The sequence below is a fragment of the Prionailurus viverrinus genome, chromosome A2 (assembly GCF_022837055.1).
Source record: "Prionailurus viverrinus isolate Anna chromosome A2, UM_Priviv_1.0, whole genome shotgun sequence".
NCBI classification, from domain to species: domain Eukaryota; kingdom Metazoa; phylum Chordata; class Mammalia; order Carnivora; family Felidae; genus Prionailurus; species Prionailurus viverrinus.
Window position 1 is genome coordinate 134828146 of NC_062562.1, and position 19355 is coordinate 134847500.

At 33.3% G+C, this 19355-nt stretch overlaps 1 protein-coding gene across 12 annotated transcripts in view; it reads right to left on the bottom strand.

Annotated features, from left to right (window-relative positions):
- Window positions 1-764: 764 nt before the first annotated feature.
- The window catches only part of TFEC (transcription factor EC), a 189561-nt gene continuing 170970 nt past the window's right edge, over window positions 765-19355 (bottom strand). For 4 of the 12 annotated variants that reach the window (XR_007150366.1, XR_007150357.1, XR_007150358.1 and 1 more), the window contains 5 exons: window positions 18209-18265; window positions 14532-14607; window positions 8058-8205; window positions 2475-7174; window positions 768-1306 (listed from right to left, as the gene is read on the bottom strand). Coding sequence is in view for 1 of the 12 variants with exons in the window: in XM_047850117.1 (XP_047706073.1) it covers window positions 6794-7174; window positions 8058-8205; window positions 14532-14607; window positions 18209-18265 (662 nt within the window). In the remaining 11 variants the exon portion in view is untranslated. Of the gene's footprint in view, window positions 1307-2277; window positions 7175-8057; window positions 8206-14531; window positions 14608-18208; window positions 18266-19355 lie in introns of those variants that run through there. The other 8 variants (XR_007150363.1, XR_007150361.1, XR_007150364.1 and 5 more) reach the window with 8 other exon arrangements.

Consider the following 19355-nt stretch of genomic DNA (forward strand, 5'->3'; position numbering starts at 1 on the left):
AACTGATATATATTTTACATGAAGGGTATCCACTACTTAACCAATAAGCCTTGTTGTATTTTACCACTTAACCACCCCATAGCTAGAATTCTGCAGGTGATAAATAATATTGGTGGTCAGTAAACCCAATGCTTATGTTATATCTAAATGGTTGATACCTACATGTATCACTTATTTTAACGAAAAATCGTAAAACCTGTTACAGCTGTCTTCATCTTTTCCAGCTTTTTGACCCAATTCCGAGCAACGGGTGTGTTTGTGTGTGTGTGTGTGTGTGTGTGTGTGTGTGTGCGTGTGTGTGTTTCCAATATGCAAGATTTGGGGACGGCTTCCAATGTTGCCTATATGTAGGTTCCAATAAATAATAACATAAGATAATATATTCTTATATGTAGCGTCATTTCCAATATCCTGACATTAGAAAATTTTGTTATAAGCTCCCACGTGGGCACACATATATCCATACCCAGGGACATCACATATGTACGTACATACACAATAAACAGTCAGGTATAAAATCCATTTAGTCACCCAAATTTTCAGTCTGTATAGGGCCAAAAAGTTATCCTGACTTTTTAAATCTATATTAGATTGGTTATTTCTTCCTACACATAAATTATTATATTGATCAATATTTTTTGGCATTAATGCTTTAAAAATATTTATATGATATAACTTCTCCTGAAATCATTGTTTCACTATATGCTAACTAATTTGGATGTAAATTTTAAAAAATAAAATTAAAAAAAGGAATGCACCTGTATTTGAATATAAAATATTATTTTCTATAGTCAACTCAGAGGTATCCTGTTTTATTATTTTTAAAGCAGGTATGTAGAAGAAAATTCATAAACATGGTATTAAATATCACAGTGTCTTAACATTTAACTGAAATCCTTATTAATTTCATTATCAAGGGATAGGTCTAGTCAATACCAATTAGCAGCTTTAAAATGTTTTACATATTAAAATACAGTATTCTATTTATCTTAGATTGTCTGGGGACCATCTAGTATATTAAAATATTTTGCAGAGTTTCTTAGTGATTTCACTTACAATTATGCCTGTTAGCAAATTTGCAAGAGTTTGATAAATATTTCCCATAAATCAAAACCATAACAGCATGGAAAGGCAGATGGCAGGAGACTAAAATAAAGAATGTAACAATTATTTTCATTAATAGGGAAATATTGGATCACTGTTTTCAGCATGGACTGTGTAGTGAGCAGTTGTCAGTTGTGAAGTCTCAGGGCTGTTAAGTATCCTTTCAGATGATTAACCCACATTCTGCATTTTCCAGTGCAGTCTATAGACAAAGGCAGAGTAAAAAGTACATTAAAGCATTTAATAAGTGTATGCATTCATTTAATATATACGAAGAAAATATTGGTACATTTTTTAAAGCGTGTGCACAAAGATTTATGTATGTATTAGAGTATACACCAATTTTCTTCATTTTCCTATAAAATAAGACACATACTTTGTTATTAAAAATGAAAAATAGCAATAATTACAAATTCTATGGTCTCATTACACTAGCAATGTTTTCTTGATCTAAGCAATGTTAGATTACAGTTATAGGAACGTTACTTTAGCTATTCATATATATAGAACACTATTAAAGTCAAAGATTTTTAACTACATTGTTATTATTAAGATTAAATAGCTAAATTAGTTTTAGCCTTGTATGCCATAAGCAACTGCAGTGCTGTTAGATAAGATCCTTGAATTTAGTTAGTTTTTAAACTTTAGTATATTAAAGATTAACATAACATGTAACTTTCTGATCATATATAATTCTTTCAGCAAAATAATAATCTACCATTTCTTTTGCATATTTTCTCATTTGTTTGTTACATATAACCACCAGTTTTAAATAACACAGAGATAAAATTTATTTCTTTGGAAAAAATAAAGTTGACAATACAGAATTTTTGAAAAAAAATGGTAGTGCAGGAATGGGGGAGGTAGCATTGCAAACACAAAAGTCTTTAGCTTTATTCTTGAAGCCTATTAAATAAACGTAGGAAAAACACATTTTACTGAGGGTTAAGAGAAACAATTTGGATATGTAGAAATACATACACAAATCCTTTCACAAGAAGAAGACAAAACATTCCCTTTTATGTATACAACAATGAATAGTAGCATTTCATGATTCAATTAGTTGAATCCAGTGGGAGGTTGTTTTTTTAAAATCAAAATAAGTATTTTCTGATAATCTCTTATACACTCAAATTCTCCATGAACTTCACAGAAAAAAAGGTAACACAAAAATTTTAAGATAACTATTTTTATCAGTTTTTTAATCATTTCCTTGTTTACAAATTAAATATTATACAAATGAAAAATATTGGTATATGCAAAGACTAATGATTATAGGAAGGTCATATGACACATTAGATCAGCAACACTCTAAATGTGTTTAGTATTTGTTAAGCACATTTAATGAAATCTCTGTATATGTAACTTACACTAACTCAAGTTGACATCTTATACTTATCAACATGCGGGCCACTGGAAGGGCAAATGATGTCATTCCATCTAGCGTATATGGGCCGTGTCATTATCAATACTGAAGCAAAATTCAATCCTTCAGGTGTTTTCAAGAAACCCAGATGGTTGATCTAGTGCTGATAACACAGCAAATGATTAATTGATTCCAGTTTTCATCTACATCTTAGATATTATAAGATCACTAAATATCAGCCTAGGGATATTGTAAAAACATTAAAACACTTATAGTTATGACATTTATTAATTTAAACATCAAAATTCCACAATATCAGAACCGCAAAAAAGTATTTTCATGACACTTTGAAGTATAATAAAATTCAAATATGACTCAATCTAGCAAAACAAAGAAAAAATACATTCTTCTTAACGTTGAGAAATCTAACTTCTCCCCTGACATAAAGGTAAATGAGCATGCCAAATCAAGAAACTCATGCCTAATTTTTTTAAAGTAAGAGCTATTAAATATTTTATTTACAGTCATGTGAGTGGAAAAAAATGAGTTAAAAAAAACGAGGAAGGCTATTTCTCAATGTCCCTAGCTCATCTGGGTATTTATTATTTAGAGCTTTTGTACCCACAGAAAGAAGGCTATAGTCACTGATATCATGTCCGTAAACTGAGAAAAGTTAGTCTGTATATATAAATTCTGCAGTTATGGGAAAGGACACTAATAAAGAAAACAATATGAAGAGGTACTCATAGGAGGCACTTGTTATTTCAAGATAATTTGGAATTAGAAAGGCTGCTTAATGTGAATCCATGAAAAGACGATAGCCAATATTTTATAAGTAGAGACAAAAGATTGAATGAGACATTATCTTGAAAAGATAACAGAAAGTAATTAAAATAAAACTTTTATCTTATTTTAAACAAACTTTATTATAATTACAATTATGCATTGATTCTTTGAATGAACAAAGCTTGGTTAATTGTATATTAGAGTCCAGTGATAGCCGATGCTTTTTGTAACAAAATTGTTTGATAAACAATATACCTGTTTTACTGTAGTAAGTCTCATTTCTACAAAAATATTCTAGACATCCATCAGTTTCCCCAGGATCTCTCTTGATTCTTAGGTACTCAAATAATTTGCTTTTGATTTACATATTTTTGATATTTATATGCTCATTTTAAAATGTTAACATCAGATGTTAAAAATATCCAATAATCATAGAGAAACTGGCCTATGAACATATAACATGAGTATATAATAGGAGGTATATAAACAACAGGGGAAGGGGTCTACTTTATAAGTAGGGGTCTTTATAAGAAGGGGTCTACTTCCTTTGTGAATAGTCTAGTGTTTGGTACACTTTCACTTTCCTAGGCAACCTCATCACTTTGGGGGTTGAGAGAGTGATATACAGATAACTAGGGCTCCCTCCTCCATCACTGTATATAACATTAACTACTCACTTAGCTCTTGAAAGATACATAGCTACAATTCTATCCATTAAAGTAACAACTGATAGAGGAATTCTTTACCTGGCATTCAATGAGACATTCAGGAGGTTCGTAAAACCTTCAGGCACATGCAAATTTTCGGCTGTATATACAACTCTGTATTTTTCTGGGGAGTCGATAACTTTCATTAGATTCTCAACACATTAAAAAGTTAAGAACTACTGACTAAAATTAATTTTTTAATCTATTTCAGTTAAGTGTGACAGAGCACCACTCTTTACTCAGTTTTTAAAAATCCATTACCAATTCTACAGTCCCCTGGTAGCTATTACAATCTGAAAGTAGCAGCAAATATTAGTCGTACCCTTTCCAGATCTCGTTTTTCCAGGCTCTACCACCTGTGGCAAGCTCTTCCATTAGCTAAGATTATGAGGAATGTGTTTCAGGGTTGCGCAGTAGTATTTTAACAAAATGGAAAATAATGACGGAGTAATGACATCATGAATGCAAGTCTTCTCAGAATATGAAGAAATGAGAATACTGGATAAAATGAAAATAGAGATCAGTCTCTATCTGGAATGTGTTTTACATGGACTCAAAAATATATTCCTTTTCTATGATTTATATTGTAATAGTAAACTATTGACCCAGATAATAAAGGGGGATTTTACCATAAAGTGAGAAGTATATTATGTTATCTTGAAAATTCTTGAGGAAGTGTATCTTATTGCTCTTTTCACATGGCATATTTCAGATGAATTTATCTATCTGGCTCTAATGACTATTCCCATAACTTTAGAATTATTTTTCCATGTCAAACAATAAAAATCATTTTAATTCTCCAAACTCTAGACTAATGTTGTAAGCTAAGCCTGAGATAATTATTATACCATAAGAACTTAATATGTTCCCACTTTCATTAGCATTATGTCTCAAATTTCATGATGACATAGTTCCTTATATGTAATACCTAAAGCACCCTTTCAAAAATTTATCCCAAAGTTAATAGTCAAGAAAGATTATCTCCAAATTACTTTAGTAATGTACAGTAGCATTTTAATTTTTAGACTTATCTCTTCCAGTAAAAAAAAATCAATTTATACCATATCATTTCATTCTGGTATTCAAGGTCTTGTACAACATGTTGCCAATATTATTTTCCAGGACTTTCAAGCTGGCATCTTCTAGGGTGGCCGGAACTTTCTAACGAATGTCCCATGAAGACACATCCTCAACTTATTCTCACTTTTACCATTTGGTTGATATTATTCTGTAATATGCCTTCCCCTTATCCAAATTTATGGTTTTAAAATAAGTTACATTCTACCTTCCCATAGAGGTTTGTGATTCTCCAAACTTTATTCGTTTTCATTTTCTCTGACTTTCTATATTTACAGCTTATACTGTACCATGTAGAGTTTAATTCGTGTGTCTTCTATCTTCTGCTGTTGTTTCTCATGCAGTCTTGTAACTCTCTGAGGAGTAAGACCATATCTTGCTCATGTGTTCTACATTTTCACAGGATGCATTGCAGTTTGAGTATCTCTCCATAAAATACTCATTGATCAGATGAGCAATCATAGAAGTCCAGCACTAAGCAACAGCCTTGGTAGGTCAACCCCAATCCCAAGCTCAAAAGAGAAAATTTTGAATAAAGCATTATAGTCACACAATTTATAACAAATACTAACATAGCTGGCAAAGTCAGAGGGTGCTCCAAGTACTTATGGGAGTGGAGATTTGTCCTCCAGTCAGAGCTCAACGTAATAACGAAGAGTCTGTTTTACAAATGATTTTGTCAGTTGGAAAACTAATTTTCCATGTTGTCAATTTGGAGCAAAACAGTATCACCTAATTAATTTACATGCATTTTTAGAGACAGCGATAAATTTTAGATAGCTGAGGAATTCTCCTAGTAGGGGTGTGTGTGTGTGTGTGTGTGTGTGTGTGTGTGTGTTTTACTTACTGAAATTGATTATCCAACATCTCTTTTTGTTGAAAAAGAGAGGATTTGGACTGTGGTTTCTGATGCTGATTAGAAAATCACAAAATTGAAGGAAAACAAAAAGGAAATATACTACCTACATTGTGTGCCTGTGTGTGAGTGTATGTTTGTGTGAAGTGGTAAATTTTCAGTGCAGATTCTTAAGGAAAGTATTCAGTGTGTTCCTTCTTTGAACATAGAATGTCTCCATAAATATGCGAAGATATTCTTAGAATTACTATAATTGAACTGACTAAAGGAATTAGGGCCTAATTTTAGAAAGCAAAGTTTTTATATATTTTTGGTATTTTATTGCGGAAAATTCTAATGTTCATTATAGATTCACTTTTCAATTAGAAGTGACAGATAACAGTGTCTTTTAACTATTTCCTCTATCAAATTTGAACTTTAACCAACACATCCCATTAGTGGAGAAAGGCAATGAACTACCAAGTCTGTTGAGCTTGATACTTGAAAACTAAGGTAAGACTGGACTAGGAAGGAGTTAGAAGTGAATAAGAAAAGGTTTGTATATTTCAGTAGGTTTACTCCCTGCAGTGTGTTAGTTCCAATGGTACATCACTCCATTGCTACTTTTAAAACATCAGTAGAGAGCTATTTCTTATGTTGTACCTCTTTCCAGGAAAACAAAATTTAAGCAGATTTGGACATCTTAGTCAAAGAGGAAAAATTCCTTTTTTGTTCTCAATAATCTTCAACACCATGTTTCTTCTTCCTGTGAATTCTTCTGTCATTTATAATCTGTTTCTCTTTAACGGTATATTCCTTTTGGAAAAATTAAGCCAAAGCAATATATGAAACAGAACGTAATTGCATAGCACCTGCATAGAATTGCTTCCCAGTTGATGAATCGAGCCTGTCTGTTTTTTATAACTCATCGCCATCATCTGAGCTAAGACTACTTCTCCTACTGCTTTCTTTGGAAACTGCAGGGGAAGTGGCAGACAGCAGAGGATCTGTTCCAAATGGAGATACTGTGTCATCCAGTAGCATGTCATTCAATCTTTGTTCCTCTTTCAAAGAGGCACTAAATGATAAATCTGTGAAGTGTGACAAAGGATCAGAGAAGGCCATAGCTTGATCACAGAGCTCAGGGCTGGTCCCCTGAGACAGAGTCAGTTGTTGGCAATAGTCTACTGAATTCTGCTCAAGATGGGTCTGTTGTTTGGTGACATGAGCACCTAAATCAACTGTGCCAAGTGAAGCCAGGGCTGGCAGACCATGAGCACGAGCCTGTATTTCTAGTTCCTGCAATTTCAAACGAGAATAATTAAATAATGACTTTGAAGGTTGACTTGACTCTAGAAAACCAGAAAAGCAGAAATAGAAACAAAATACTAACAAGCATTCAAAATGAAGAGTAATACATACTATAATATTCTTTGCAAAGTAATGGAATCTAGTATATTTCTAGTACCTGAAAAATAACCCTGAGTAAACTATACAGATTTAAAAAAATTCTCCTCCTATTGCTGTCTAAGTAATACATAACATATAATGGTTCATAGTGGCTCAGATTACAATACAGCCATTTGGAGATAGTGGAAAATATTTCACTTTTTCTTCCTGATTAATTTCTCCCTATAAGACCATTTCATGGAAACAGAGTAGTGCTTTACCTGGCAATAAGCATGCTCACATAAAAAATATTGGGAGTTATGAAAACCCATATTTTGATATTTTGTGTCACATGAACAGATGAGGAGTGACTTAATATATACTGGCACAATATGCCTTGGGGCAATGAAATCCATAGCAATGTTACTAAAGAAATAAAAGGGACAGAGAAGAATTTAGTCCTTAGTGTCCAATTTTATCTAGAGATACAAATGTTTTACTTATTATTTTTCAGCTGGGATAGTACTGTGTGTTTATAAAATTTGTTCTATTTTCTGCATTTTGCAATTAGCTGTTGTCATTCACTTATTTCCAAAGCCACCTTGATCCTGGACTTCTAATCAAAATCTAATTGAAACAACCCAATTCATGAGCTTCTAAAAGGCAATAAAATAATCCTGCAGAAGGAAAAATAATTGTTAATAAGAAAAAAATAAATGAGGCAATGAATAAAACCGATGATGGATAAGTCATATATAAGCTATGTGGTTCATGGCAACATTTTTATAAAAACCTGAATTCGGAGTAGAAGCCGCCTGTTAGCCTGCTCTAATTTCTTCTGTCTGTGTTCTAATTCTCGAGCTCTCTGTTGTTCTTTTTGTAGCCACTTGATGTACTCCACTGATGCTTTCAGAATGGTTCCTTTGTTCCAGCGCGTATCACTACAGAACGGAGAGATAACCTTTTCACAATTGTGCATGTCAGCAGAATTCATAAGAACTTACAAAATCTTTTACATTAATATGAAATAATGATTTACATGACTATTATTCACTCTTAGATATTATTGCTTCTGAATAGAAATTTTAATAGAATAGTTAAGAAGCCCTTATATAGTAAAATTAATCCCAGAATGAAAATAAGTGTCAAAAGAAAGTAATAAAGTGACTTTTTGTGGGAGAGCTAAATGCAATATCATGATTCTACCATTACAGTTTTTATATTTTTAGTGAAAATTGCTTTTATTATTAACTCCGAGATTAAAATCTATGTGCGGTATTTCTGCATTAATGAACTAGGAAATGTACATTACTGAGGACTTAAGCCTAAATTTTTTAAGATCATTTCAAATGTACCAATCTTTTAACCTACTTTCTAATAAGGTTGCTTTTATGCTTCTAAGAAAAAAAAAAAGGTTTCTTCTGAATAGTGATCCTGAGTGATTGCGAAACAAATCAGAGTTTGGCAACATCACTTTAAGCAATAGAGCAAAACTTTCTAGAATCGTTGGGCAAATTTTTCTGCACAAAAGCCATCAATACTTTTTTACAAAACCGGATGACTATTTTTAAATAAGTGTAAGATAAGTAAATATAATTAAATATAACCAGATAACCTTTCAGGTTATAGCATAGAAAAAATATTTTATTAAAACTTATTTTTAAGACAGGAGAAATGATAAATCTGGAATCACAAAATAGGCTACCGATTTTAACATCTGAAAAAAATACATCGAAGAATTTGATCCTATATGAGAATTAAGAATACATGTGGAGAATGAGGCCAAGCTAATCGCTAAAAGTTCACCAGAGCTGTTGTAAACCTTGATGCAGTTTTAGTTTAGAGTCATGAGATTATTTTTAATTCAACATACAGTGAGCATGTAGGAAAATTTTAAGATGATATTATACTGCATGTACTTTTGGTTTCTATGATCTATATGAGACATATTGAAATTAATATGTATTCATTAAGTGATCAGAAGTGGGAAGATATAGTTTATGAAAAATCTGACTTGTACATGCCTCCTTTCATGTTCAGGTTAGATGATAATTCCATTAGCCATAACAAATTAAAAGAAGATGCATTTTTCTACCGGCAGGTGAAAATGCTTACTAGGGCCTGGTTAAGCTATCTTCTGTTAGAAGGCACCAACCCATTACCATAGTCTGTCTAAAGCGTGCAAATGCTTTGCCAGTTGTCTAAGAGCTGCTGGTCTCATCCACTCACAGTGACTTAGCAGGTGATGGGAAGGTTATGCAGAAAGAGGCTACTTTTGTCATTAAACTAAAAAAGTACCTGTAACTCAAAAAGGTATTGGATTCCTGAATTTAAACTCTAAGCATCAGCAGAAGGCTTATGGTACTAATTTTGTTTCATTTCTTCTCATTGGAGGAAAAACTTGAAGAACAGAAGAAATAACAGGAAAAGGATACCTCTGGTCAACTTTGAAGTTTAAGGTGATGTTTATTTAGGTCTAAAATAAACCTTCAAAATGTTTGTAGAAGTCACACAATGGGTCTTCCAACAATTTCTACCTGATACCATTTGCGTTATTTTTTTTCAAGTTCACTCTATTTTAAAACCATTTTAATGTATGAGGTTTCTTTTAAAAATGTTTTTGGGGTGCCTGGGTGGCTCAGTTGGTTGAGCATCTGACTTTGGCTCAAATCATGATCTTGTGGTTCGTGGGTTCAAGCCTTGCATTGGTCTCTGTGCTGGCAGCTCGGAGCCTGGAGCCTGCTTAGGATTCTATGTCTCCCTCTCTCTCTGCCCTCCCGCACTGGTGCTCTGTCTCTCTGTCTCTCTCAAAAATAAATAAACATTAAAAAATATGTTTGTTTTCCAGATTTATTAAGGAGATTTTTTTCTCTCAAGATAATTTCAAGCAGCTAGGCATTAAAAACATTGATTATGACAGCAACGTTAATACACATAAAGGCATGCCCAAGGAATAAATGTAGATACTGGCTTTTCATTTTCTACAAAATGATTCTCCTTGAAGAATTTAAAACTTTTAGGAGTTAAAAGCTATGCATTCTAATGCACACATTAGATTATGAATGTGGCCAGGGTAAACTATGGAGAATACAGTCTGTTGTCATCTTAGGAGAGCATATCCACCTAAAAGCACTAAAAAATAAAGAAGAAAGAAAGAAGACACCATAACAAGTTTGATATTTTTTTTCCTTCAATCAACGTTTTACACTTCTAATTTAGAAAGTCTTCCTAAGTCTCATTTACTGCTTCAACTACCATTCTTATACAAAAGCAGGAGCAAGTTCTGACAACAGAGGAAAAAAACCAGATCAATTTAGTTAAAAAACTGTCATCCAGTTTATAAATAACAAAGCAGAAAAACAAGAGTAGTTTGCTAGCACCAATAGAATAATTCATGCTCTGACAGTATATTTTATCTCCACTAATATGAGTTTTTATAATATGATTATATAAGGCATATATGAGGTGGACCACTACCACACATCTGTGGAAGCTCTTACTTTTCATGTTTGTTAGTTTCATTTGGTTTTCGTTTCTTTTCCAATCAATGATCAAGAGATTGTCGTTCCTTGGTTGTTTGTTTTCTCATTTAATTTTTTTCAGCATATAACTTTTTCAACTATAGCTGTTCACTATATTATTTTCCCTTCTGACCTTACCCTTCTGACCTAGCAATGAAATGCAAATTTCCAAATGTTTTTTATACATAAAAATGGCAACTTCATAGAATTCAAAATGTCTCTAGGTGTTGGCTCCAATTCCCTAAGCCAACCACTAAGTTTATTCTAACCATGAGCTGGAAAGGTCCTCAGAGGTCAACCACTTCATGGTTTCTGCTATTTGCCCAAGAGCACGTGGTGTTTAGAAGATGAGACCCAGTTTTCCTCACTTGATTCAATGCTCTTTTTGAAAATCTGTGGATTTCACACTTTCTCAAATGTGTCTCCCATAAGAACTATGTTTTCTACCATGAACCAGTGTATTCTCAGTGCATAAATCTGCAAAAAAATGTTTCACCACATATTACTATTCCCTTTAGGTGTAATATGTAATACTCTAATATTACCAATACTATTCTTCCTTCTTTTCTTAAAAATGCTGAATCTTTCTCATGTGATTGATTTTGTGATCCATTAATAGGTTATAGCACACATCTGAAAAATCCCATATTAGATAATTGTGTAATCTGATATATTTCTTGTTTTTAAAAATTATTATGAATTTCATTTTTTAAGTTTTTTTTTTTTTTGAGGGAGAGAAAGACCATGGGCTGGGGAGGGGCAGACAAAGAGGGAGAGAAAGAATCCCAAGCAGGCTCCATGCTGTCAGCATGAGTCTGACTCTGGGTTCAAGAATCGTGAGATTGAGACCTGAGCTGAAATTAAGAGTCAGATGCTCAACCAACTGAGCTACCCAAACACCCCTAAAAATTCTTATGAATTGTAATGGTTACAAACAAATGATTTGAAATGGTACAACAAATTAGTATGAAACGTATTAAACTCAAACTGAAATCTTGTTTTATTTTTTTTTGATCCATTTCTTGTTAATTTCAGAATTGTCACAACATAGTAATAACATTTCTTCAAAATGAAACTTGCCTCCTCTATTTTATCCCCACACTCTATCTCCACTAATTAATTTTCTATAACTTGTTAGATTATCCATAGTAGTGTCTGAAAATTCAACAAATGAATCCAAAATAGTTTCATAGAACAAATGACTACTCCTTAGGCCCATAGATCCAAGTTTTAAAGAGGCTATGTTCTGGATTCAACCATGGGACTCATGTTGGCGGACCCTAAAAAGAAGAACTAGGGTATTAGGCGAGGCCACCAAAAGCCAAGGGATAAGATGCATTGAAACAGAAATGGTATCGGATGTCTGGAATAACAGAGCTAACAGTTAAGCATCTCTTCTGTCTATGCTATGTGTGCAGAGCCACATATAGATATCATTACCATCTGATCAATTAATGTGTTTTCAATTAGACCCAAAATAAATATTTCCATACATATAACATAATACAATTAAAACAAATAATCATACCTCTTTCTGAGATCCATAAAGAAGAGAAAAACACTTAAGAATGTTTACAATAAACTTTTCCCAATGATAATCTCTTTCAGATATGGTTCTATGGTAAATTGATCTTCTATATTCTAGATCATGGGTAGACAAACTACAACCTACAGTCTATTTTTGTCAACAAAGTTTCAGTGGGAACAGCCATGCTCATTCATATACATATTGTCTATGTATGCTTTCATGCTACAATAACAGAGTTAGAAAGTTGCCACAGACTATATGGCCAACAAAGCTAGAAATATTTATTTCTAGGCTAGAAATATCTGGCCCTTTACAGGAAAAGCTTGCCTTTTCGGTTCTAGACAGTGAATTAGAAGTAGAAAGAAGCCTTTTTATAACCAAATTTTCTATAAATATATAGAATAATAATCCCTCACACAAGATTTATAATGTGTATGATATTCTCATATATATTATTTGGTTTTATGTTTATAAAAACCCAATCATACAATTGGTGCCTTACAGGCATGGTGACATCTAAAGATGGTCAGTTAGGGTTCCAAATCCAGTCTTAAAGTCTCATGTGCTTTCTGCATATAACTATTCCCTGGCACTGTGGGTTAGCTCCACCAGTTAGAACCTTTCTTAATTGACTTTTATCCAATCACTTTCAAGATTAATTAATGTTCTCCATTTCCTTTGTGACACTCACTGACTGTTGTTAGGACAAAGTAGGTAATAGAGGGCAATAGGCCACCCTCTGATACGTCCAAGTATTTCTGTTATCATTGTGGTGCTGTGTACTTACTGATAAGTTATTAAATTAATGCCTATTGTATTTATTATGATGATAATATAATTAAATTATAGGTACATTGCTAATGAAATATGAATGATGATAAAAGAAGACATTTTTTAAAATAGTTATTGTTTTAGAAAGATTATATTAAAAGCCTTAGAAAAACTCAATTAAAATGTCAGTAAACTTTGCTTGCTTAAAAATATGCTGTCACAAAAAGCATAAGCATTTTTAAAAGTCCATCTGTACTTAGGTTGTGTACGTGTTTGTTTTATTTTAAAGAAATTAAAATAGACTATACATTTTAGTGCAGTTGATGTAAGAAAGAAAAGCTACAACACATATTCAAACAAAAAAGCTTGGCCTTGGATTAAATTTTTGATGAATAAATGTGCATTTATATGTTACGTGTTAAAAAAAATAAGACCTATCAGGAAAATGGGTATTCTCTTCTACTAATAAAAAGAGTTGCATGCTTAGGGACTTTAAAAGATTTGAAGAGTTACCAGTAGGGCCTACACTGTGACCAAGCTCTTCAGATTCTCCATCCAGAGCCTTTCTGTCATTCCACATGATGCCTTCTCTATCTAATATGCCCGTAAGGATAAATATTACACTTATTTCTATTACAAATTATTGAATTGTCTAAATGAATTGGCACATTTGGATTCAGGGAAAGAGTATTTACAAATTTCACTAATATCACCATATCGAACATCATTGTTTCTGAATAATTGATGATCTCCAGTATCAGGAGAGAGCAGTTCTCGGTTTGAATGAAACATTTTCAAGTCATTATTAATGTAATACAACATATTTCTATATTTTAGAGAAACGTTTAACATTCTAACTTGATGCTTTGATTAATTAGGTAGTTCCTGCAACCTCAAATGTCTTGTTTATTAACTTTGAGTGTGGATGACACCAAAACATGGCTGAAAATTTAATTACAATAACCAATTATTGGTTGGCATCAATCAGTATGTTTTTACAATTCTTTTTTTTTTTACTTGCCTGCCTCCAGAACGTTCAGACCACTGAAAACCCAACAATTCAATGTCCATGTGCATATAAATTTTACGCTGGAAGGATTGCTATAACCATAAATTGAGTATACCAGTGTCGTAAACAACATTTGATACTGCCACTAAATTTGCCAATATTGATGTCATAAAGACCTGCTATGAACTGAGAAGAAATAATTTCACTATTTCCTACGTCTCAGAAGGACAAATGTTAGTAACAACCTTGACGTCTAATAACCATCAGTCTCGAATAGATACTTAACAAGAAGACCAGCAGTAGTCTTACTTTTACCATAAGCTGCTTAGTTTCCTAGTAATTGGTTCTCCCGTCCCCCTGCTCCCTCCTATCCATTTTGGGGGGGGGGGGGAGTTATTCAAACCATAACATTATTATAGAAATTACTGTTGAACTCACGGATCATTAGACTTTGGAATAAGAGTGCCAAGCTCCTTGATTCGGTAATTAATGTTATACCTTCTTCTTCTTTCAACTATTAAAAAAGAAATATCATTGATTATTCTCATTAAAACACAATTCACTTTTGGTCAGCTGTAAACTTTCTTAATAATCTTGAAAAAACATTTAGCAAAATAATTTCCATATAGTCAAAAGAGTATTCAAAAATAAAATAAAAATTCAAATATATTTAATTCTAAAAATAAAGATAACAATATTAGAATTGTGATTCTATTGTTGACTATGTTTTCAAAACATTTTCTCTCAAAAACAATTTTTTTCACTTTTTTGAAAAGCTGTAATACTTATCCATATTGAAAAATATATTTGCATTTATATATATATATATAATATATATATATATTTATCCTATTGGATCATCACTTCACATACAGATTAGCCCATTAGGATCATAATCTTTTGAGGTCTACATCATGCCTACTCTTCTCATACAATACGTGAAGGCCTGACACAAAGTTTAGCACATGGTAGGCGTGTGTGCCCAACTAGACTGTAACTTCCTTGAAGGCAGGGGCAATTTACTCCTCATTTTTCTGTCTTCAGAGGGCTTGGCATATAGGAGGTGCTAAACAAATGTTGATAAGACTGTAAATATATTTTTCTAACCTAAAAATTTTCAATAATATATAGAATAGTGGTTTTCAGACTTTGGCAGGCATGAGACATATGTGGAAGGATTGTTAAAATGGATTTATATCCCAAACCTATTAGTAGGTCTGGGTTGGGGCCCAAGGATTTCCATTTCTAACAAACTCCCAGGTGATGTTGATGCTATTTGTTTAGGGCCTACATTTTGAGAACTACTGGTATAAATTCTTATTCAGAGACTGTTTTCTCTGTTTGCATTTCCATGAATTCATTACTTTTGGAAATTGTATGCATCTAATAAATGTTCAATAAATGTCAGATATACAAATAAGTAGAGTGTTTCCTATATTGACCCCTATCAAAAGCAGTTTCACAGAGTATAGTGTATGCAGTCTTATAGTCTACGCTATATTCCTAGAATCAAGAACTACAAATATACTTCTATATAATATTTTCTTCTAAAAGTAACATTTTAAAAGTTTTCCAGGAAATGAAGGAAGAAGAAGGTCATGAAGAAGAAGAAAATTATATATCAAAAATATTTGAAAATACTTTATACATGCTAAAAATTAAGATCTGCTACCAGAAACAAGGAAAGTCATGAAAGAATAACAATTGTCTGTACAAAGCAATTCACCATGAATGGATTTGACCTTCAGTAATAATATATTGGGATTACTCTAAAATTAGAATATAATTGATTCTTGAGAGAGTTTGTTTTCCCTCTTTGCTGATCCTGTTTTCCCTATGCATGTGATTCAAAAAACAATGATACCACATTAAAAAACAAGAAAAGAAAATAAACAAAGGTACAGCTGATAGAAATACATACATATTTCACAGTAAGAATTATTAATAATTCTATGTTCACACATACTCACTTCTATATTATAAAACAGACTGTTAAATATAAGATGAAGAATAGCTATGAAGGATGTTCACAGTTTTACCTCAAAATAGGGAACTGGTTTAGTTTTAGAATATTTCTCCCAAATCTATTATTTAAATACACCTTATGTAAAATATCAGAAGTTCCTCCTCTACTCTTCTTAGATTGTGCTTGATAAATTTTTAATGGCTAATTATAATGAGAACTTTGGTTCCTCAATGTTTTCATACCCAGTAGTAGTTATTTGTAAAGCAGTCAAGTTTTAAGAAATTACCAAGTTACTCTATGCCATGTGTGGTTTCACTCTTCACACTTTTGATATATTCATTCATTCCTGTCCTTAGGTCAGGGTGAGAGAGGCCCCTATCCTGGACCCATACTCACCACATCCTTTCCCAGTGAGCAAGTCAGCCACAGAGTCAAACTACATTGGGTAACTTGCTCCAGGAATATCCTCCCAATGCCCTGAGGCCACTTCCAGAGCCTGTGCAGGCCACTTCTTAGTCCACCCTTCTGAGTGAGGACCATGACACCAGTGTGCTCACCTCTAGGCTCAAGATGTGGACAAGGGGAAGTTATTTAAACAGGTGGGTGTGGAGCTAAAATGTAGAAAATGAGTGTCCACGTTAATGTCTGAGGCCACTGGTGGCACAGAATGGAACAAGGAGTGGGGAGAGAAGTGAGATGGGCTGATGGCTGAAGGCTGGCTTTGCCTCACCCTGACATTTTCCCTCAGAGCTCTGATGATCTGAGAATTCACACCTGGACTTCAAGTCTTTAGAAAGAACAGAGCATATTTTAATTGAGCTTGACCTACAACTTTTAAAATTTAGATTTCTGCTAAGTGTGTTTTCATTTGTCCTCTTGACATGATCCTCACAAATTTAGGGATTGTTCTAGATTCATCATATTCAAAATATGATATTACAATTTTTTAACATTGATATCTCCAAAAAGCAACATATCCTGGTAAGGGAATCCATATTAGAAAACACTTGACAATGGACATACCACATGCCTATCATACTTTATGTTATTTAAACTACAGATGTAGAGAAGAGAAGCAAAGAACAGGAGAGCAATAATGAGTTAACAGGTTTAAAACTGAGAGAGAAGCCCATAGTTCCTTGCTGCATGAATCCCTTCTATCAACAACTAGCCAGCCCTACTCATGTTCTACTTGTCTCATAATATGGACCAAAGCTTATCTGCTCTACCACTAAGGGCTATCAGAATCAGGTCATTCCACAACGACCCTGAGGACAGTTAGAACCACTTGTCAGCTCTTCCCTCACAATCTCAGTCAGAAGACTCCGATCGCTCTGTGATGCAGGCAGTGCAATATGATTCAGGGTTCACAGGTACATGTAGAATCAATTTCAGCTAACCACATGTAAGAACATTCGTAGTTTGTTTTAGAGCTTTAATGTTTTTATTTATTTTTATTCTTATTCTCTTGTCATTTTTTTATTTGGCTTCCAAAACAGAAAGGCTTCACACTCAATTAGTCAAGCTCACTTGACACAGTTAGGTACTTAAGACATGACCAAACACTATCAAGCTCAACATTGCTGCTAAACTACTTCCCTTGCTTATATTTCTCCATCTCAAGTGACCCCTTATCAGAGTCAAACTGAGCCCCAGGAAGGCATCAGAGACATTTTTTGCAGAGGTAGAATTCAGCAGTACAACATAAGCAATACCTTTCAGAAAACTTATCATTAGGAAGGGAGGAGCAGATTGACACAGAAAGATGAGAACATGGAGTTGTTTCTTGATTTTTAAGTGATGTACATTTTGTTAAAGCCACTTTTATCTCCTTCAGTCAATGAGTCACACTAGAGTTCAAATGTAACTAAATGCACTAGTCTCTGTCACACCCAGCCTGCTTGACAGACAGAGTGAACAAGGAGACATTTGAGATGTTTCACTTCGTAAAATATGTAGTTTTTCTGAGAGTTCACATCATTTAAATTTCCTAAAATAGCTCAACCAGTGAGAATATACTATTAATTTTGGTTATGTGATCTCAAAATACTTATGGAGTGACAATAAAAGACCACATATTTTAATCTCTATGCATTTCCTCCTTTATTATTATTATTATTAATTTTAGAAAAAAGGAAAATATACTCACTGAGATTGTGGTTGTCCTTTTTTTGTCTCTCTTTTGCCAAAGCTCGTGTATCTGTTTCTGATCAAAAAGAAGATAATTCAGAGAGTACTTAGTTATACTTTACAACCTCTCTAGTCAACATAATTCAGAAATAGTAGGTGAAAATACTATATTACCTACTCCAAGTGCCATAATAATATTTTTATGCAAATATTTAGAAATTTGGAGCAAGTACCCTTGAAGTAAGAGGTAATAGTGAGCATTTTAAACTTTAAGTAGTAAAACCTAGATCTATATTCTGGCCTTCCATTTCATAGATATGAAATCTATTACCTAAATTCTCTGTCTCAACTCCTCATCTGCAAAATTGGTATAATTTAATACCTATTTGATTATCATTGTCATGATGAAAAGAGGTACAGTGCATAGCAAATGTTAAACTGCTCAATCATTATTATTTTAAGAATTTTAAGATTATTCAAAATTATTCCAACCTAAATTTTTACAAGCTACATTTTTCATAAATAATTATGATTTCTATATCCCTGGAGCTAGAACTAGCTATACTTCTCAGATATTCCTATCAAATAACTCCACACTTCCAAGAAATTATACTTTACGTGCTACATGGTTTTAAGCATTTGTGATAGTCTCCAACATGGCCTACAATGATTATCATGACATTCACACCTTTAGTGGTTCCTTTGCACATTGAACAGGGATGACCTGTGACACCAGCAGAATATTGTGGAAAAGGCCAGTGTGGACCAAGACTAGGTCATAAAAGGTATGTCCAGCCTCTGCTTTCGTGTGTCTTGGATCATTAGTTGGACTAACTGGCAAGACACATGAGTGAACTGTCTTAGGAGCACATCCTCTAGTCCACCTAGTGTCACATGTCTGTACCTCTGGATGACATCTTGACTGCAACCTTATGAAAGACTGAAGGAGAACAAATTTTCTTTTTTTCTTTTTTAATGTTTTAATGCTTATTTTTGAGAGAGTGGAAGCAGGAGAAGGGGCAGAAAGAGAGACAGAGACACAGAATCTGAAGCAGGCTCCAGGCTCTGAGCTGTCAGCACAGAGCCCGATGCAGGGCTGGAACTCCCAAACCACAAGATCATGACTTGAGCTGAAGTCAGATGCTTAAACGACTGAGCCACCAAGG